This window comes from Pimephales promelas, chromosome 3, assembly GCF_988280905.1.
Source record: "Pimephales promelas chromosome 3, fPimPro1.hap1.1, whole genome shotgun sequence".
In the NCBI taxonomy this organism is placed as follows: domain Eukaryota; kingdom Metazoa; phylum Chordata; class Actinopteri; order Cypriniformes; family Leuciscidae; genus Pimephales; species Pimephales promelas.
Window position 1 is genome coordinate 16,783,550 of NC_142771.1, and position 20,995 is coordinate 16,804,544.

The window sequence follows — 20,995 nt, forward strand, 5'->3', positions numbered from 1 at the left end:
CGATGACGATTTTCGCATTTTATTCTATGTGCATCATGCTTAGACCCTACAGCTTTAGCCTATTGCAGCTGTTTGGCTACTTTGTGTTATTTGCAGTTGTCGTTGTTAGGCTACTCGTTGCGACGATAAAAAATAGCCCCAAATGAAACAACTAGCCTAACCTCTAAAATTAGGCTAATTAACTTTTGAGGGAAAAAAAATTATATATAAGCCTATATAATATATAATTTAGTGATAAATGGTCTGATTCGACAGGCAACGGGTGACTACATATCCTAACCATATCCATATCATTATGCTATTGCATGATTCCGAACAGAAATAATAAAATGCAATTGGTTGTTGAATGTCTCCGATTTCAAAAGTCAACACCCACCTTTATTAAATGTATCCAGTCAGGGCGTGAGGCGATCCCTCGGCTTCAATCATAGGTGGAGACTCGGATCTGCAATTTCCATTGGCCTACACCATCCAATGGCAGACCAAACCACACCCCACTGTAATTATTAGTATTTATGCAGAATGAAACAAATCTGATTGGTCCAGATTCACTCGTCTCTCACCAATAGAGAAGCGGCATCTTTGTCGCGCTGTCATACAAACTCGAAAAGACAGAAAGTGCAAACAAATAATATTATATATATAAAAAAAACATATTTATTCGTTTTTAGTCACATGTTCGTTCTTCCGTAATTATTTCCCATTAAAACATTCAGGAAAAAGTCTACAGTTACTATAAAATAAATCCTAGTAAATACAATATATTTTGCTTTTCATATGTAAATGTAACTCACTGTTATTTTATATTATATTCGTTGTACTACATTTAATAATAGCCTCACTCATTTAACCAATTTACATGTACCAAAATATTTAGTTATAAGCCAAATGTAACAAAACTTTGTGAATTATATTTTTGACAAAAGGTTGTAAAGCAGCCATGACTTAAAAACAACAATGACAAAATTGACAAGATTAAAACAAGTTTAGACAATCAAGTAGGCTTTTGATCTGTGATTATTTATATCACAGACCATGCTCCTCTACCTCCTCTAAACAGAACAGCAAAAAACAAAAACACAATTTGTAATTGCTTTAAAGCAGCAAGTAGGCTATTTGTGTATCGACAATACATCGACAAATGACCCACTTTTGACAAAAATATAAATATTTCAGCACTAAACATGAGATAAAACAGATTGCACTTCTATAATTAATTAAAATACAAATAATTAAAAATTAAAATATAAAATAAAATTGAAATTCCCTTTCAATAATTTACAGATTCCTTCAAGATATTTTATTTTAGAATTGACCACTTGATCTGCTCCTTTGCTGACTGTAACACCTGAAAAAAGAAAACAGAATTTCAGTGAACATTCAGTGATCCGCCCAAAAAACTACAACACACTTCAAGATGCATTACTCCACATGTGCAATTATTGACATTAAGTTGTTAGTTGTTAATCAGTTCATATGGTTTTTGGATACATTTCATTTACCTACCATATTTTGTAGTAATAAAGCCCCCACTGAATCAATGCAATACTAGTTATAAAACACCATATAAAATTAGATATAATATTACCTAGCTAAATAAACACTATTATGAAATGAAAGATGCAAGATACAATAATGAGATGTAGCAACTATATTCTTATGACAAAAGTTCCTCAATTAACTAAACAACTTTATATTACGGCCACAAGGGGGCATCTGAAGACCACTGTATTAGACTGGAAGTTTCTTTACAGCAGTCTCTTCTAGAAATTTCACTTTAGATTAGTTTCAGTCCCATACTACGCATCTGTTGTCAATAACAAAACATTTTGAAAGATTTACCCCAAATGATTTTTCATTTTTAAGTGCTTAAAAGTATCCGCATGTGTGTGTGTGTGTGTGTGTGTGTGTGTGTGTGTCTTCATGCACTTACATTAGAGGTGAGAGCCAGTTTCTCAGTGATGTGCTGTCAAGGTTAGAGTTAGTAGCAAAGGTTAGAGTGAGACAGGTGATGATGATGTTAATCACAGTGCAGGCGTTAATGACAGTTAGACAGAAAGGGAAACATTTCAGAGTTTTTAAAATGTTTCACAACAAACGTTAACAGAAAAGTGCCTGTGATTGTAGTTTCTGTGTGTTTGTATGTTTTTATATGTATGTTTATACCTGTGCCACACTCTGTTCTGATAATGGGTTGTCATCTGCCTGTAAAGTAACCAAAAACAGGACAAATTACGATTACAAAATTAACTGACAAACCGCAACCAACCAAGCCAGACAAATCGTGCAAGATGTTTCAAACTTATAGTTACTCTCTAGCAAAGTGAAGGTTAAGATCAATAACACACCACAACTCATCTACCACTAGCTACTGTTAAACATCACTAAAGGGCAAAAATAGTGTCCCAAAGCCGTAGAGAAAATATGAACATTTGTTCCAAAATCATCAGTAAATATCTTCGGCTGATGATATGCCAGCTTGCCCCGTTAACAGAAGGGTTAGTTCACCCTTGATAATGGATATTAAACTTTTTCTTGGTCAGTTAAGCACTTTTTTTATTTTGGAAATATTTGATGTAAAATAAGTATGCATTTGATTTGCATTTGTCATCATTTAGTTTATTACGGCATTATTTCAGCAATCAATTACCGGAATTATTTGCAGACACCAATCATATTATCACTGCCCATTAAAAAGCCATTTTTGGTTGATCACTATACTAGAACAGGACCATTGCTAAAATTTACTAAAATATTCAAAATCACAAAATGTTCCCTCGCTGCTAAAATGTATTCAAAGGAATTAGACTGCAATTGTACTGATAAATAAATTAGATTAGATTATTTAACCGTTATCTCTCTGTATTATTTTTAATCTTATTTAAAAGTATTTTGTTTTTTGTTCCAATACACTAGATTATTTAACTGTTATGTCTCTGTATTTTTTTTTTGTTGATTTTTTTTAATCTAATTTAAAAGTATTTTGTTGATATTACTATTTTGTATAGTTGGTTGACAACTATATTGGAGTGGGACCATCACTAAAATTGAGTCTAAAAAGTCTAAAACAACAAAATAAATTGTTACATAGCTGCTAAAATGTATTCACAGAAAATAAACTGCAATTTTAACCAACCCATTACATTTACTTTAATTATTTTTTCCAATTTATTCTAAATAAAATTAAAATTAAAATTAAAGATTTATTTACAAAATACATTTGTCTGATATTGTTTTTTTTGTTTTTGTTATTTGTATTTACTGTTATTTTTAAATATTATTTGAAGTGGGACAATGTCTTCCCCGTTGCACTGCAGTAAAAAAAAACTCATAACAGCATAAATCAGAAGTGTGGCCAGCTGAAATCATGCCGGTCATTTACTGAGTGAGTTTATGTGAGTGTAACTCAAAGATGTGACAGTGTCTCCCACTCCGCATGCAGCAAAAGCTTTACGGTCAGATGTCAGCGGGACATTTTCTTATTATTGATCAGCTCCATCGGTTACAGCGGTTCCTCTTGTGAGCCTCACACACGCTTGTGCATGCCATGCAGTTACCTGCCCTCTCTCTCTCTCTCTCTCATCTCTAAAGCGGAGGGAGAGAGGAAGGGGGGGGGCTGAAGGAGAGCTACAGTAGCTCTCGTCTCTCTCCTTGGCCCTCCACGTTACCAGTGATGTAATCAAAAAGCACGAAGCCATACGCTTGCTCCGACACACACTGACAGGGCAAGAGAGGGGACACTTAGTCTGCATGCATGACTAAACTGGGCAAAAAGAAAAGGGAACTTCCTGTCAAGCTGAAATTATGTGCCACGGTAATTTCTAAAGACAGGTAGCGGTGATTCTGGGTAAAGAGCTAGAAACTGTGCTGACTTGCAGTATACTATTGAGGTATCTGACGAATGTCTGGGGTTTAATAACAAACTCTCAGAGCATTGTGAAACATAACTCATAGATACAGAAAACAAGCACTGATACAGTCTCTTACCCTGTAGTTGACCTTTTCAAGGACCTGCTGGGGGTCACTCTCCAATATCACCCTGTAGAGCAACATATGAATGAAGTTTAGAATTAAGCCATTTTTTTTATTACTAACTTGTTAGACTAGTATTAGTAGTTTATGCAACCAGTTCCAGATGTGATTATCGTGTCAAGAGAAAATAGAAAACATTATAATGACTATCTAATGTTCAGTTTCTGACATGCTCCATCAGTCCCCCAACAACAGAACAAATGGAAGACACATCCAGTTTAAACAGCTAGTTTGTGTCTCTGTACAGACTTCAGACGGATTCCGGCGTCGGAAAAAGTGGATGTTTATTTAATGGCGTCCTGGATCATGTCGGAAAATGATATGTTTGTTCAGAGCATTTGACTGCAGATTGTTTTGTAAACAAGACACAGTGTAATGGAGAGTTAGCAAATCAACTTTTGTTTATCATTTTTTTGTTTTTAAATTATGGTTTTATTTGGATAATGTTTTAGAAAATAATAATTTTTACACATAAATATTTGGGGTTCTTTTGTGCAAAAAACTTTATTAACATTATAAGTGAACCTGAAGGAGCATATTAAAATAATCCATGTTATGACCTCTTTAACTGTGGTGGCCTATAATTTAAAAATGTATAATCATTTATTTTACTTAAACCTACAATATGCAGGATTTTTGCAGTAAAATATCCAAAAACCACTAAGCCAATTTAATATATTTTGCTTGAGCATCAAAATCATCATATAAGAATGATTTCTGAAGGGTTATGCGACACTGAATACTGGAGTAATTATCCTAAATATACAGCTTTGACATCACACACACACACACATATATATATATATATATGAAGAGTTCAGATGCAAAAGCCTCTAAGTGCCATTTGTAATTTTCTTCTAGAATGATCATTTTTATCAAACTCGTATATTTAAGTTCAGTGATTTCACTTAAATGGCAATGATAATTACCTATTAATTGTCATTTAAGTGAAATCACTGAACTTAAAAATACAGGCTTGATAAAAATGATCATTAAAGAAGAAAATTACAAATGGCACTTAGAGGCTTTTGCATCTGAACTCTTCATATATATATATATATATATATATATATATATATATATATATATATATATACAGTATATATATTATTTTTTTTTAATTGTATTTTTGATCAAATAACTGCAGCCATGGTTAGCATACAAAATTTTTAAAACATAAATCTTACTTTTGAATGTTAGGGCATGTTTTCTTGTTGAACTAAGTGAATGTGCAGGTCCTAAAAGAGAATAATTAGTTATTTAATATTTACCCTCCATCGATGATTTCATCTACCACTAGGAACACTCCATCCATATTATCCAGCAGAGTCCTTTTCTCCACATTCTTCCTGTTGGAAAAGCAGACGACACCTGAGCACACAAGTCTTCTACTGTGACATCCTTGACATCTTGTGCTGCCCTTCACCAGTTTCCATGGTTACCACAGAAGGGGTGCATGCCTAGAATTCTGTGAATTCTGGCGTGAATCAGCCTAAAGGGCGGCACATGGTGTCAGTAATGTAATGTTTTTTAAAAAAGAAGCGTCTAATATGCTCAAGATATGTTATTTAATCCTATTCCTAATTTTCACCAGGAATTAATCACATGATCCTTGAGAAATCATTCTAAAAATGATGCTCTAGAATTTTTTTTAAAATAAATTTATTTCTATTATAGGTTGAACATTTTTTTGTGGAAAAAAAAAAAGAACTCACCTCAACATCTGATTGAGAGAGTCAAACAAGCAGTTCAGCACTGCCATTAACATGAGCTGAGGATCAGACAAATACAGGAAGAGAGAGTCAGAAAAGGAAATGGAATGATTCACAGCAGATTTTTTTTTATATCTGTATCCAGAGAAACAGAATGAGAGGTCAAATACTGTTAAAAAACGACCAGTCATAACAAATTAGTCACATGCAAAATGAGTGACACGATTTTTAGTTTTCCAGCCAATTACAGGCCAGCTCATCCACATACATGATGACTTACCTCATTCTCCTGAGCGCTGGCGACTACATAGAAGAACAAGTCTATGCTGCTCTTGTAGACTATCGTCATGCCTTCTAAGAAGGCAATCTCATCTGTGCACACACGAACCAGAATACTTAAAATACATACATTAATTTATATATATTTGTATATCTGAATATTTATTTAGATATACATATATTTATTTGTACATAATATCTGTATATTCAGTTATAGAAAAAAAAAATATTACACTTTTTTTACACTTTCAAAGTTTTTTTTTTTAACTTTATTTAATGGGCAACATAATAGAGATATCCAACGTTTTAAAAACATGTCACTCGCCCGTGTGCGTCTCATCATATCAGTAAATAGAGAAAAGTTGCTCCGGCTATGTACGGACGTACACATGTATGGTGTGGTATAGGTTAGTTGTCACGAACGAAAACTATTAATGGGTAAAGCTACAGTAACGTCTTCAGCTAATGTTTAATGAGCAGTAATCTCCCTCTCTTTAGTTTTGAGAAAGAATCCCATTCATCCACACGGTCACGCAGAGCCAAAATGTATGCAGTCATATCTTGCTCCTGGAGGGCCTGCAGAGTTCAGCTCCATAAACACAAATAAACACACCTGAAGCAGCTTATCAAGGTCTATAGGGATACTAGATGGACACTCCCAGACAGATGTGTTAGGGCAAGTTAGAGGACAACTCTGCAGGACAGTGGCCCTCCAGGACCGAGTTGGACACCCCTAATTTAAGCTATAAAAAAAATATTTTTGAATGTTGTATTTTAAAATATTTTTCTTCGTTTTTAGAAAAATAAGGAAAAATTCCCTTTTGTAATTTTGCAAATATGATGAGAGCAACGTTTATTAAAATGTCAAGAGAAATATCCAACTTAAAAAACATTTCAGAAAAACACTTTCCATGCCCAGTTTAAAGCATATTGAATCAAAACGTATACATAAAATGTATGTGCTAACACTTTGAGGACATAATTAAAGACCAGATAACATTAAATGTACATTTTATTAACATTATTGGAAGAGCGTTTTGTGCTTAACTTTGACAAAATCTTGCCAGAACATTCTGAGAACTTTCCCAGTTAGCTGAGACCATAGAAACTACAGTGCTTAAAGGCATAAAAAGGTCCAGTGACTGAATTTTTACATAAAATTCCAGTGCTAATTCAAGATCAGTTTCAGTTTTGTCTATTAATAAGTACCAGGAAATATGAGCACAGAACAGTGTTTTACTTTGCGATGATGTCCTAAAAGGGGTGTCTGATTACTAAAAGATTTATGTGAAGCAAAACATTTGGAGGTCAGAAGCTATTTCTGCCCCTTTTCCGTCAAGAACAACTTTTCACCTCGCATTCACCTTTAAAGAGACAAATACAGGTGTGTATTTTGACAAACAGTTAACACCTAAACAGGTGAAAGGATCAGGGTGGCTTTGTTATCCTAGTGTCAATCTCCTTCACCCCACAGGGTAAAAGTAATAAACACATTTATGAATTTTAGAACAGGTTCTCCACCCAGTTTTCCAGTAATCTGACCTACAAGCCCTAGAGGAACCTTGCAACTGCAAGTTCTAATGGCCATGAACCACTGTAAACTACTTTGAAACTTGATCTGGGACTAATCTGGGACACTTCTTAGAGTACTGCTCCTAATTGACACAATAGAGTCTCTAAACTCACCTGAATTTAGTAGGACACATTGATCTGAAGAGAAGAGCTTGAGTTGGAACATAAAGCAGCCCATCAGGTCTAATTGCTAAGCTAAATATTTGGCAGTATCCCAGGTAACAGGGAATCTTCTCAGAACTTTAGCTAATGTTCTGCCAATGTTCTCTCAAAGTTATCAAGAAAAAGCATTCTTCCAAAAACATTAATAGAATGTTAAAAGTTATCACGTTTTTTGAGCAAGTTCTTAACTTTCGTAACTTAATGGGAAGGTTAGCAATACACTGTTAAATAATGAACTTACTGTCAGCTTTATGTGTTTTGTTGAAGACGTTCATTTCAAAATTCTTCTGCTCTTTCATGGAAGGGTAGAGCTCTGGATCATAGTACTGTAATTGCACATGAGTACATACATAATTGCACAGTACATAAACAGTTATTCATGATGATCTTTTTCCATTTTCTGTAAAAAGAAAGATTATCAAAAGGGGGAAGGGGTCTAAGCACCTTTGAAAGCAGTCTGTTTCCATCATTGTCTAAGATGAAGACACCCTTCACGGTGTACAGCGAGGGTTCCTGGTTGAAAATAAATCGACATTATTTTCAATAATTCACATTACAGGGATTTTTTATTTCTATTATGTCATAATTACACCTTAAAATGCTATTATATTATGCCTAGGCTGTTTGTTAGCTTTCACTCGACTGGGTCCGGCCGGGCCAAAGTTCTGTCATGCACTGACTACCACTGATTCAAAGTCTGAGTGTATCACAGAACTTGAGCCAGGTGAACAGAAGGAGAAAACTATTCTTTGGTCACCTTTTCAGAACATCAGTTTGGAATACAAGAGCATCCTGTCTCGAGACACAGACCTTCAGGGCTCAACAATGAAACTTTGTAAATTATAATATCTGTTTCACAGTAAGGCAAAGTGTTACCAATGACCATTTAACTAAAACAATAAAATATGAAGCATATCCATTCCATCCAAGTAAGAGCACAGCTTTTATTGTATGTAAACAATGACTTAAGCATTGTCAACTTTTTTTTTACACTGCTAGAAATGAATCAATTAACTGTAAAACTGTCAACCTTGTTACATCAGGAACTATGGCCTAATATATCCAATATATAATATCACTGTTTTTAACATTTTGTTTTATCCTTTGTCTACTACAATGCTTAAAATCATAAAGAAAAGTACTTTAAATTTAACCTTTTCCCACATTAAAGGCATTTTTTTTGTAGAATATATTTTTTCCACAGCTACAGTTTTAATAATTTGCAGTTATATACTGTCTATATAGGTCAACTCATAAGAGTATTAAAAAGGTCCATGGCAAGCAATAACCCTGATCTCCTCCAAGTATCCACCTGTGGAATCAATCACGCGCACCAAACAGGCAACGCGCGCGCTCCGCTCAGGCAGAGACACATCGAGGACGTGGCATCCACGTCCACTTTTGAAAAGCCACATCTTCCACGACTAGACCGAAGAAAAAAAAAACTTTCAGAACAAACTAAACACAAGTGGAGAATGACGTGGAAGAAATGGAAACACTATGCTATACGTTCGCATTGTGCACATCAATGATCCATTCATAATCTGATAAATAATGTTAAGGTTTGCTCATATTAATTTTCGTGCGCTCGTAAACAGAAACCGTATCGGTTTCTGTCAACGATTTCGCTTTCGCGAGGAAAAAAATACATGCACGAGTATATTACAAGACAACTCACATTTCCAGTTAGTTGACAAATGTAGAGTTTCTATATTGTTCCAACTTAGCACGCTACGCCTAAGAATAATATAAAGAGAAAATAGTCGAAAACATATTTCTCCATAGATTCCAAATGAAAAGCTGCTAAAGCTGGTCGTCAACCTACTATTTCAATGTGTACAATGAATTAAAGAAATAAAAACAGCGATTAAATGGCACACATATCTTACCAGAGCAGTGGAGTCCATGGTGGTAGCACAGTGTTGACGTGGACAGCTTTGAGCTGTCATTACAGTAGCGCTCCTAAACCCTCTGACTCACAGTGGGCGTGTCTGCAACCAAAGCCCTCAATCCGCCATGTTGGCTCACAACTTGGGCAGCACCAAGCAGTGCTGCCGTACAGGAGCCACAATGGCGCCTTTCATAGTAAGCTTGTTTGTTGGAAGTCTTGGGAACGAAATTAATATTTTTTGCGTCATGTCATTTGCTCTGATAGTGAGTAACCCGTTTTGCAAAGATAGTTTCAAGTGACTTCCTCATCACACAGGAGTCAGACGTGCAATGAATAGATAATGAACGACAGCTGTAGCCTAAGCCAATGAATTATGTAACGTCACCACGTTCTACTAGCGCGACAGGGGGCAGCAAAGCTGAAAAGGTTCAGGGGAAAAGGATGCTTACACTCAGCTTAATGTAAATACATTAGTCTACTTAAAATGTCTTAATAATAACAAAAATATGCTATGCTATAGCCTATGTTATGTTAATGGTGTTTGTTAAACCATTTTGTATTCCTCTAAATAATAGCCTACTATTTTTTAATGTAGCCTACTGCATTTTGCTATCATACAATATCTCATGAAACAGTTATTGTTATCATTTTGTCCTGTTAGTTATCCTGTGACACTTGTTTCATGGTCTTATGATAAACAAGGAAAGCTCTGAAAAACACAGCTGATGTGTTATTAGAAAAATCAGTTACCTAATCTGTCCTAAACACCGACAAACTGGGCGAGCACGCGCGGTCTTGCCGAAAGAAAACTGAAAGGCTCATCACGTCATGTAGGGAGGAGACCATGCAATACTTTCCGCCACTGCCCCATAAATACACTCGCACACTGTAATACAGCATGTGAAGTTGTGTGATTCAGATCATCCAGGAGGAGCATCCTGCTCTCACGCCTTTATAGCCTATATAGCGACTACCAGAACTCTGTGTCCGTAGACAAGGTAATGTTTTGACTTATATTGATAGACTAAACAGCAGCAGATAGGCCTACTGCGAGCATAGTGCGAAATGTAATGGAACTAATAGCTCTCTACATCGTTCATTTGAAAATTAATCACTGGGCTTAAAATGATTGACATAATCATGAAGTTTATTAGCGTAAAGGTATATTCTTATTTTAATATTGTGAAATAACTGTACATGTGCACGTTTGCATTGCTCTTAATCCTGTCACAGGTTTGGACATTTTTTTATTATGATTATTAATTATGAACTATTATGAGTTATTGTATTGTAGCCTATTGTGAAATGTAATATTTTATTCAATTAGCTACTAATTTATTTTAACACTTGGACCTCTAGTGTTTATTTCACGAGAACAGTTTTGATGACGTTATAGCTGACTCAAGTCGCCTGTTGCCTTATGAAAAAAATCAATAAGTGGGTCAACGGGAGTGTGTCACGCGTTGATTGCAGCGATCTTCAGTCTTGTTGACTCGAGTCAAGATAGCAGAAGATTCTCGAGGTTTCGCTGCCTCGCCTAAGTTTAACCAAAAAAACCCCTGAAAATAACATGCCTACACTGCACAACCTCGCGTGACTCATTGCTTTTTAAGGTTACAATTTTTAATTGAAATTCTATTCTGTAAATTCATGCATCTCTTCATAGGGATGAAAAGTAGCAAAGAAATGTATTTGTGTTCTTTATTGGAAGATTTTGGTTTTATAATATAAAAAAACTCCTACATTTCTTTTTATTCATTCATTTATTTAGTTTTCTTTTCTCTCTTTTCCTCTGTCTTAACTTATTGTTTTGTATGATAGGCTATGTAGCCTGATGTGACAATTGAATAATCTCAGTCTTTGTTTGTATAATCTCAGTCTTTGTTTGTAAATCTATCAGTTATGACTGACTTTCTGATATTGTTCAACAAGATTATGAATACAAAAAGGCATCCTTCCGCTAGTGTAAGTTCCTGACATAGCAGAATGATATAATAGGTGGAACGCTGTATTGACCAATCAGCGCTCAGGAACTTAAAGGGACAGTTCACCCCAAAATAAAAATTCTGTCAACATTTACTCACCCTCAAGTTGTTCCAAACCTATGAGTTTCTTTCTTCTTTTGAACTCAAAGGAAGATATTTTGAAGAATGTTTGTAATCATACAGTTGATGGGCCCCATTGACTTCCATAGTATGGGATGGGAGGGGGGGAGGGGGGGATACTATGGAAGGATACTATTTTTCAGATTTTCATTTTCATTTTCAACCTGTCCCTTTAACATTCCTAAATGGAGTCTCAGCCTTTACAGTGACCTTGATTTTTCTCATTAACATAACTTAAATATGATTTTCAATTTCCATTCTAAGTATTTCACATCTCTCAGGTGTAATGCATGCCTCTCCCACTTTTTGAAGCTATATTGATAAAAAGCAATAAAGATGGTGATTTTTGAAATAGCCTATTTTCTTTTCTTTTTTTTTTTTTTTTTGAGGATAGCCTACATTTAGCCACAAAAGAGTTAATCTAAGCAACAATTCATTTGCATTAAAACACTGACTGATAATTTGTTCAATTCTGATATCAGGCTATATCATTCTTCTTCTCTATTTTAGGATTTTGTGGGGGGAAAAACAACAACTTTTATTTCTGGAGAGTTTTGAAAGCTCCTGGCACTGTTCTCGGCCATGCCGGAGCTAAAGAAGTACCTAACTGAGGGCCTGCTTCAAGTGGCTATTCTTCTCAGTCTGTTCGGGATGCGTGTGGACGTGGATCCCTACCTGCCCCCCATTGGCGAAATCATTCAGGGCCCAAGTTTAGCTCTAACTCAGACTCAATTCCACAATCTCCAAAACATCCTGGATGGATATAACCTGCACCCAAAAAGCGTAGATCTAGACGGTTTCTTCACAGCCCGTAGGCTTCTGAGTTGGGTACGTTCCCTAGACCGCATGCAGGTGCCAGCGCCAGAGTTGGAAGCCTGGTTGGTCCACAGGGAGCCTGACAATGGAGTCTCCATTCCAGGTCAAGTAGGTCTCCTTGAGGAAGTTGGAGGACTTGAAGATGTGGAGGAACCCTCAGAGCTAAGCATGAGGTTGGGAAATGGAGGAGAACTGGGTTATGACGTCGTTGAGGATCAAAGCCTTGGACCTTTGGGGCATATGTCAAGAAACCTCAACCATCTAGACGAAGATGAACTCATTAAAGAGGTAAGCAGTGAAACCAGTGAAAGCTTCGAAAAACACACTGTGTCAATATTTGTACAAAATTGCAACAATTATTATTTGGAGACACATTTTTATGTATCTCTCAAAAGTTGGGGTCAATAAATAAATACTTTTGAACTAGTTTGCATTAAAAGGATTAAAAGGATAAAAAGTTTCTAAATATAATGTTACCAGCAATTTCTATTTTAATTAAATGCTGGTCTTTTGAATTTTTAATTAATCAAAGAAAATGTATTCCTCAAAAACATTAAGCAGCACAACTGATTTCACAAATGAAAATTGAGAGTAAGATGCTTCTTTTAAAAACATATTGCTGATCCCAAAGTAAAAAAACTGTAAAAAATATTTGTAAAAGTCAACTACACCATGTACAAGTCTTCTAATTAGCTAGGTATTGCATTTGCCTTCTACAGAGCGCAGAAATCTGGTTTAACAAAAAGAAAAACAATTATTACATTTTGTTTCCTCATGGCATGATTTCCAGTTAAATCGTGCCCTTACAAATAAGGAAGTGTTTTACCTGTGAATCTTATTAGGATATCAGCTGACTTGACAGTGAGTTGCAAAATTATGCGAAACAAGAATAATAATTTTAAAAAAAGTTGCTTAACCACGTTAAACAAACTCTATTTGCTAATATCAATTCCGCAAACACACACCCAAACAGCACTGGCTCAATACCAGACATGTCTGGTCTGGATGTGTTATTTGTTATTGAGTTGGACAGATGCATGTGTCCTCCTCTCTGCCCTGAGGCACAGCTGAGCGTTAAACAACCTCAAACATCTTGGCTGGGTTTCCCCTCCACGTGTTACTTAAGTGTTGCATGTTTGTTGTCCTACTGACCGTTAGAGTTTCATGAGATCCAGAGTATTCTTGGTGATGGGGCTAAAGTGTATACTAGCTTGTTACGTAAGTGTCTGTATTGTAAACAATTTTAACTAATAATTTTCAGACTCAAGAATAAGTCGAAAATTATCAATCTTAGATCTAAGTCCATATTATTTGTTAAACCATATATTGAGCAAATGTCTAAACAGTCATTTCAATTTTGTTTTGGAGGCCAGGTTCAAGGTAAAAAAGATAAAAACATTAAAAGTTCAACATGAAACATTAATTTCTCATTGTAGGTTCATCTCCTTTCTCACAGTGTCTGAAACGGTTCATTAAACGATTCAGACTCTCTAAACCCCGCCTCTCTGAGAGCCTACTCTGCTCTGATTGGTCAGATGGCCTAGTCTGTTGTGATTGGTCTACTGCTTACAGTACATTTTGCAAACGAAATGCCCAGTACCATATCTATATGCCAAGCTGAAATTATTATTATCTAGAACCTTTTTTATCTCTCTTTTGGGAGCCAATATCTTTATTTGTCGAGCACTTTGATTTTTGCAGACCTTTTAAAAATGTACACACAGTATTAATATTATCCTAAATATCCTAAAAAGCATAATAGGGACACTTTCAACTGGTTTATCACATGACCCACAGCAGGCTGCCAACAAATGCACACAGTGCCCAGACTATTTAGTGTGACTGTACGGCTGCCTGGCTGTGTGCCCACCACATTATTGACATTTGTGAGAAGCATCGAGTCGCTTTCTTTAGCTTTCTGTTCACATGCATAAACTCAGCGGGACAGCTAGGGAAATTTCGACTGGATGCATTTTACTTTCTCTTCCTTCAATGGGCTTTGAAACAGAGTAAGATGTTACACAGTACAAGACTTAATGAACTCGAATTCCCCTTGAGTAATGACCCTGAACTTGAAACAGCTGCCAAGTCCCCTACATGTACAGAGTACAGACCAGATCAAATTTGACACGTTTCCATGCACATGATCCGCAGGGCTATTTCTGAACCAAGAGCCAGTTTAGAATGTACAAAAGGCTGCATATTTGGCCCTATGGCACATTTGACCTTTATTGACTGGCGGCCATGGTGTTCCTGGATCAGACTGTTGACTCTCTCACCCCTAGAGATTAATAAAAGCATGCAATCTGGTGATAAGTTAATCTTTGGGTTTTGAGAGAGATGGCAAGTACTAAGCTGATGCTGATTTATTCATAGTTTTCAGGCATATGATTAGTGCGAAGACTTGGAGGGCAACCGCAGCACAGGCCTGTCAATTTTCCATCTCCAAAAAAGAAAAACAAAAATATGGGAACAAAATGTTTAGGCACTTGTGATCCACAGGAAATATTGTCATAATAGAATCATTACTGTATTATCGAAACGCCCCCCCCCCCCCTCCCGAATCACTGCAGTTCAAACAAGGGCACGTACTTGACTGTGCAGCTTGTTGTAACCCCAAATATAAACTGACCCCTGTTAGATGTGCCTGAGCATGTGTTGGCTTGGCGTCTAAAGCACCATCCTGGCTTGTTTTGTAATCCGAGAAGACATGCACATTTGCTTTCGCAATGCCTGTTTACCAGCTACTGATCAAGTGTCTAGGCCCATGCCCTCAAAATGGACTCAACGGACAGTGCATTAAAGACATCTTACAGCTCCACATACCTTAAGCTCATAGGTAAACAGGCAGCTGAGACCTTGTCAAACCCTCTCTGACTGAGCATATAGGTGTGGAAGTTGATTTATCCTAATAAACAACCTAATCTTAACTGTAAGGCAGGGGGGACTTGAGCTGTTATTCCCCTAATGCCAAAACATATTAGTCAACCCATGATAGTCACAAGGACGACAGGGGTCTATGGAGACTAAGGGGACTTCCAATAACAACCACAGAGACACAGAGACCAATCGTTTTCATTAATCACGCTCCCAACCAGGGAAAGGTTAAGTCTATTTATAGCCAAGAGATGTCTGTTGTCTGTAAACGTATGGTTCAATATAGGCCAAAACATCACCCATTTGGATGATCATTACATGCAAAGTGAGATATTTCAAGCCTTTTTTGTTCTAATTTTGATGATTATGGCTTACAGCTTATGAAACCCCCCAAATTCAAAATTAGAATATTGTGAATAGGTTTTCATAGCTGTAAGCCATAATCAACACAGGCTTGAAATATCTCACTTTGCATGTAATGAGTCTATATAATTTAAAAGTTTCAATTTATATTATATATTAGTTACAATTTCCTATCCTTACTAGACCTTTGTTTTGCATTTGCAGGAGGGAGATGGTATGTCTTTCTTCAGGGAACAAGAACCTCAGCAAAATGTCCACTTGGAGCAGTTGGAAAACGCAACAACACAACCACTCAGCTTGTTTAATGAGGAAGAGGATGAATTTATGGTGGAGAGCTGGAGGAATTCAAATCCATTTCACAACCAGATGTTTGGAGAGGATCTACAGGTGACCGTGAATAAGGCACCAAGTATTTGATATTTTAGAAGTATGATTAAACCAAAATATGAATAAAATATTTTAGATATTTTAAATATTAGGAGAGAACAAAACACTAAACTTAAGGTATTTATCTGACAAACTTATTTGGCAAAAAAAGGCAAACTACAGCTACGTTTTTTTTACCATGCCAAAAAAAACAAAAAAAAAAAACAGGAAAAACTAAAATTTTGAATTTATTTGTACAACAGCACAACAAATTTTCTGCACAATTTGGCTTGTTTCATTGCTTTATCACAAATATAACAATCGACTCCAAGCACAACTACGCAATATGCTTATGAAATCATTAAGAATTTTTGTAATAATATTTGAATAAGATTTTATAGGCCACTACTCTATTTCTTAAATTTTACATTATATTCCATGAAACAAAACACTCAATTTTGTGATTTTTTTTTTCAAATTCTTTTATATTTGCAGAGAAATATGTACCATGAGCTAAAGTACTGAATTAGCATATTGTAAAAAAGTAAAACTGAATTAGCATATTGTGTAAAAAGTAGATTTCGGCACAGAATGTTTTGCTATTCAGTGCTGCTTCTGACCTTGATGAAGACTTCCCACTTTCCAAAGAAGTGCAGGATGAGCATCATAGTTTGACCTTGACAGATAACAGAGTGATATGGGTTTTATTTAACAATTTCCTCAAGCTCACTTGCTGCTCTTTCAGTTGTCAGGTGTAAGGGACGACGCTTCTCTTGCCATTGAAGAGTGCTTGCATCTCATCGATGACAACTTCGCCTCAGAAGAGGATCCGGAGGTGAGAATCTGATCTAGGAGGACACAACGTTTAATCTTTTTACAACAATTAATGCAATAGAAATTGTTAGAGTTAGAGAGAGAGAATCTCGTTTGAAAATCTTAATTTTCTCAGTTGACAGGTCCTGGTTTACAGAATGTAGGAGAACATGCACTTCAGTTTCAGAGGCCACTCATCTCACCCTTGTTGCCTGAACAGGAATCTGCATTTACCATAGAGCAACAGTGGCAAGATGTTTTGGCCATCATGGAATCACAGGTATGCAAATGCAAGCATCTTACTGTCAAGTCTCAAATTCAAGTTCATCAGTGCTTCAATGAACATATGTGACACGCTCTATCATTTTGGGTCTTAACAATGAATAGTTGGAGAAACACAATAAGCAAAGAACTGTTTTAAATGTTATACAGTCTCAGTTTTCAAATGTATGGCAATTGTTTTTTTCACAGGATTAAAACATTAAATGCCATTTTGACGCACTTTAAAGGAGAACTCCAGCAAAAAATGAACCTTTGGCTAATAAAACATTGGTATCTTGTCGACCGTTCTCTGAGATGTGTTTTCATGATAATCGAATGTAAAGAGTTTTATCTCTAAAAACTGTTTAGCATATAGTGCTAGTATATAGGGCATATAATAAGTAAAAAGAAATAGCTAGTTTATACCACTAACGAGGCTCAAAATAGCCCCACACTAACACAATAACATAATGAGGGTCCATACATGCAAAACGAAGCATTGAGAACTTTGTAAGTGTACAGACCGTTTAATAAGAAGATACTTTATAAAGACAGTCCACTTCGTGTATACAGGCAGGAGAAAACAGCCTCGACAAGTCGAACCACGAAAGCTGTTCATACAGATCAGAAGTTCGCTGAACTTCATACAGTCCAGGTCACTCGGCACGTCGTTCTTGGTTCGACTTGTCGAGACTGATGGCTCCTGCTGCGTATACACGAAGTGGACTCTTTATAAAGTATCTTCTTATTAAACGGTCTGTACACTAACAAAGTTCTCAATGCTTAGTTTTGCATGTATGGAGCCTCATTATGTTACTGTGTTAGTGTGGGGCTATTTTGAGCCTTGTTAGTGGTATTAACTATTAATAACGATTTCTTTTTACTTAGTAAATGCCCCATATACTAGCATTTTACGCTAAACAGTTTTTAGAAATTAAACTCTTTACATTTGATTATCATGAAAACAAATCTCAGAGAACGGTTGACTAGGTACCAAAGTTTTATTAGACCAAAGGTTCGTTTTGTGTCGGAGTTCTCCTTTAATGTGGTGTGAAAGATCACTTTCCGTGTTGCACACCGTCAGGTCCGCACAGCTTTCAAAGTATACTCAACCGTGGATGGACGCCTTCCACATACGCACAGTCCAATTGCTTTTTAGGGCCCGTTCAAGTCAAGCTCAATTTCGTCATTTTAAACATAGACATGCAACAAGTCCTATCACATAGAGCAAAGGCATTGTGGCGCGCTTGGTTATTCAAGGCCATTTTCTCATAAACAAGTTTATGATAGACAGCTACCATTTAAATGATATCTTGACAAGTATTTGTTATATCATAAAAACAATCACTTTTCATGCAGGCCTAATGTTTTAACTCAAAATGTGTTTCTGGGTCAAAGATTCAAAATGATGGACCAATTCACGTGTTTTATTGACCTGGCAGTCAGAACCTTTTTTAACTACTCTCATCTCTATAGGACATGGATATAGCCGAAACAACAGGCGATTCCCCCCTAAATATAAGTGATTCAGACAGAAATGCTGGATCCATGGACAACTTTATTCATCAGGATGTTAGCCTTCACCAAGCCACTCTGCCAAGATCCACTGATGCACAAAACAGCGTCACCATGGAAGAAGCCTGTCGGATTAACAACCACTCCTTGCCAAACCTCAACTTGGACACCCCTGATAATGTAGAACCTTTTGAAGACTCTGATATCATAGCCCTCCTTACTGGGACTAGCCTGGCAAGCCCTTTAGATCCTCTGCTAGAGGAAGCCATGCTTGATGAGATTGGACTAATGGATTTGGCCCTGGAAGACCTTGACGAGCAAAACCAAGCAGATTCTGACTCTGGTTTATCCCTGGACTACAGCCAAAGCCCTACCTCCACTATTGGATCTGAATCTTCCAGTTCCTCGTCATCATCTTCATGCTCTTCATCACCCTCCAGCCCAACCCCTAGTTTGATACCAGAGGAAGGTGCTGTGGGCTACACCCATATCAAGGAAGAGGATGGAGCTGTGGGTGGCTTCATGCCAGAACAAAGCAAAATGTGTCAGTCAAGTTTGTTGGAAGCCAGGCAGTTCCATCGTCTTCCTTGGCTCGAGCACATAGGACACGATCATACCTACAACCAACCTCAAAGCCAAAAGAAGCCTCCAAAAGATCCCTTCGATGAGTCGAAAGAGAAAGTGCTGGAGCATCTTTCCAGCCGGGATGAGAAACACGCACAGTCGTTGAATCTCCCGTTCTCCAACGAACGCATCGTAAACTTGCCCGTTGAGGAATTCAATCGTTTGCTAGCAAAATATCATCTCAATGAGGCTCAGCTCTCGCTCATCAGAGACATTCGCCGCAGGGGTAAAAACAAAATGGCTGCTCAGAACTGTCGTCGAAGGAAGCTAAATGTCCTAGTGGGATTGGAGCGTAATGTGGATAGCCTACGACGCCTCCGGGTCAGACTGCTTAGGGAAAAGTCAGAGATCTTGTGCTCCATCAGGGAGATTAAGCAGCTTCTTAATAGCCTGTATCAAGAGGTGTATGAGAGACTAAGGGAGGAACAGGGACTGCTCTACTCTGACAACAACTTTACGTTGCTGCAAGACTGCACCAACCCTGTAACATCCCAACGCAGATGAGATTCACACTCCAGACGCAAACTTAGCAAGAGACAAAAACGCAAGAAGTGAGGAGGACTCTTCAATGAGCTGATTTCGATTAGTTCTACATGCTGCTTTTCTGCAGTTCAAAGGAATTTTACACCAAGTAGGGTATTTTTACCCAAGAGATCATCCTTTAAGATGTCATATACTGTGTAGCCACATAATACAACTTGACTGAACTTTAAGTTCCATAATGTTAATTTAAAGGGCAATGCGAGTTTCCTTGATCATTTGATGCTAAAGACGTTGAAATATACTCTTAAACAGACTGTAAAGGGCAGCAAACGTGCAGTTTGTGTCTGAGGCTGAATCTAGCCAGAGAAAGCACTCAACGCTGTTGCCGATGTCACATGTAAAGTGGGCGTTTCTGAAAGGCACAACAGCAAATAACAGACCGTTTATTTATAAGGGCCACGGAGAGGGTCCCTCCTTGCCAGCAACCAGTCCCTGATTCACATGAGATTACAGCAAATGACAATTATTTCCCAATGGAGAAAAATAATTTTTTTCTCACTCGGTTTCCCTTGGATGTCCCATTAGCGAAGAAAAGACTATCGCAAGATTGATGCGGACATTAAGAACCAAAATAGGAATATCGTAAATTGTTCTAAAAAAAAAACAAAAACAGTTCAATAATCCTGTGTTAGAATGGCAAATTGTGTTTGGAATTATGCTTGGAATCCAAGTATTGAAACAAAGTGATAATGCATTCTAAATATTGCCTACTGGTTTGATAAAAGTGTTGGTTTGCCACTTCATTATAGGGAACACCACACAACGAACGTACTTTTAGTTTTGAGTTCGATTAACTTTAACTTGATTACAAGGCTGTAAAGTTTTATGATTTTTGACCCACCATGTTTTGAGTGAACTGGAATTCTGTCCTTGAGTTTGTGTGGTTTATTTTAAATTGTATTGCTGTAAGTTTGATGAAATGTTAAAAACTGGTATTTGATTTCATTCATATTTTAAAAAATGCCTTGTAAATAATTTAAACCTTTTTATATTAAATTGTTGATGTACCTTGTGATTCATATTTTGCAGTGAATTTATGTTCTTAGTCACAAGCTCTTTTGTTT

General features: G+C 36.7%; 2 protein-coding genes across 4 annotated transcripts; one reads left to right on the top strand and one right to left on the bottom strand.

Annotated features, from left to right (window-relative positions):
- Nucleotides 1–639: 639 nt before the first annotated feature.
- copz2 (coat protein complex I subunit zeta 2) lies at nucleotides 640–9,882 on the bottom strand. Of its 3 annotated transcripts, XM_039685618.2 has the most exons (10): nucleotides 9,647–9,882; nucleotides 8,202–8,270; nucleotides 7,999–8,083; nucleotides 6,025–6,116; nucleotides 5,748–5,803; nucleotides 5,304–5,381; nucleotides 3,988–4,039; nucleotides 2,167–2,205; nucleotides 1,934–1,966; nucleotides 640–1,348 (listed from the first exon to the last, which is right to left on the bottom strand). In XM_039685618.2, exons 1-10 carry the CDS (start codon nucleotides 9,704–9,706, stop codon nucleotides 1,301–1,303), a joined length of 612 nt encoding a protein of 203 aa, XP_039541552.2. In that variant the 5' UTR covers nucleotides 9,707–9,882; the 3' UTR covers nucleotides 640–1,300. The 3 variants fall into 3 exon arrangements, with proteins under 3 accessions (XP_039541552.2, XP_039541554.2, XP_039541553.2); XM_039685620.2 differs by lacking the exon at nucleotides 1,934–1,966 and having other exon boundaries at nucleotides 9,647–9,806; XM_039685619.2 differs by lacking the exons at nucleotides 640–1,348; nucleotides 1,934–1,966; nucleotides 2,167–2,205 and adding an exon at nucleotides 3,330–3,717 and having other exon boundaries at nucleotides 9,647–9,806.
- Nucleotides 9,883–10,452: 570 nt separating this feature from the next.
- Nucleotides 10,453–20,946, top strand: nfe2l1a (nfe2 like bZIP transcription factor 1a). The gene is made up of 6 exons (XM_039685615.2): nucleotides 10,453–10,646; nucleotides 12,264–12,857; nucleotides 16,014–16,196; nucleotides 16,921–17,010; nucleotides 17,125–17,268; nucleotides 18,726–20,946. Exons 2-6 carry the CDS (start codon nucleotides 12,336–12,338, stop codon nucleotides 19,890–19,892), a joined length of 2,106 nt encoding a protein of 701 aa, XP_039541549.2. The 5' UTR covers nucleotides 10,453–10,646; nucleotides 12,264–12,335; the 3' UTR covers nucleotides 19,893–20,946.
- The last annotated feature ends 49 nt before the right edge of the window (nucleotides 20,947–20,995 follow it).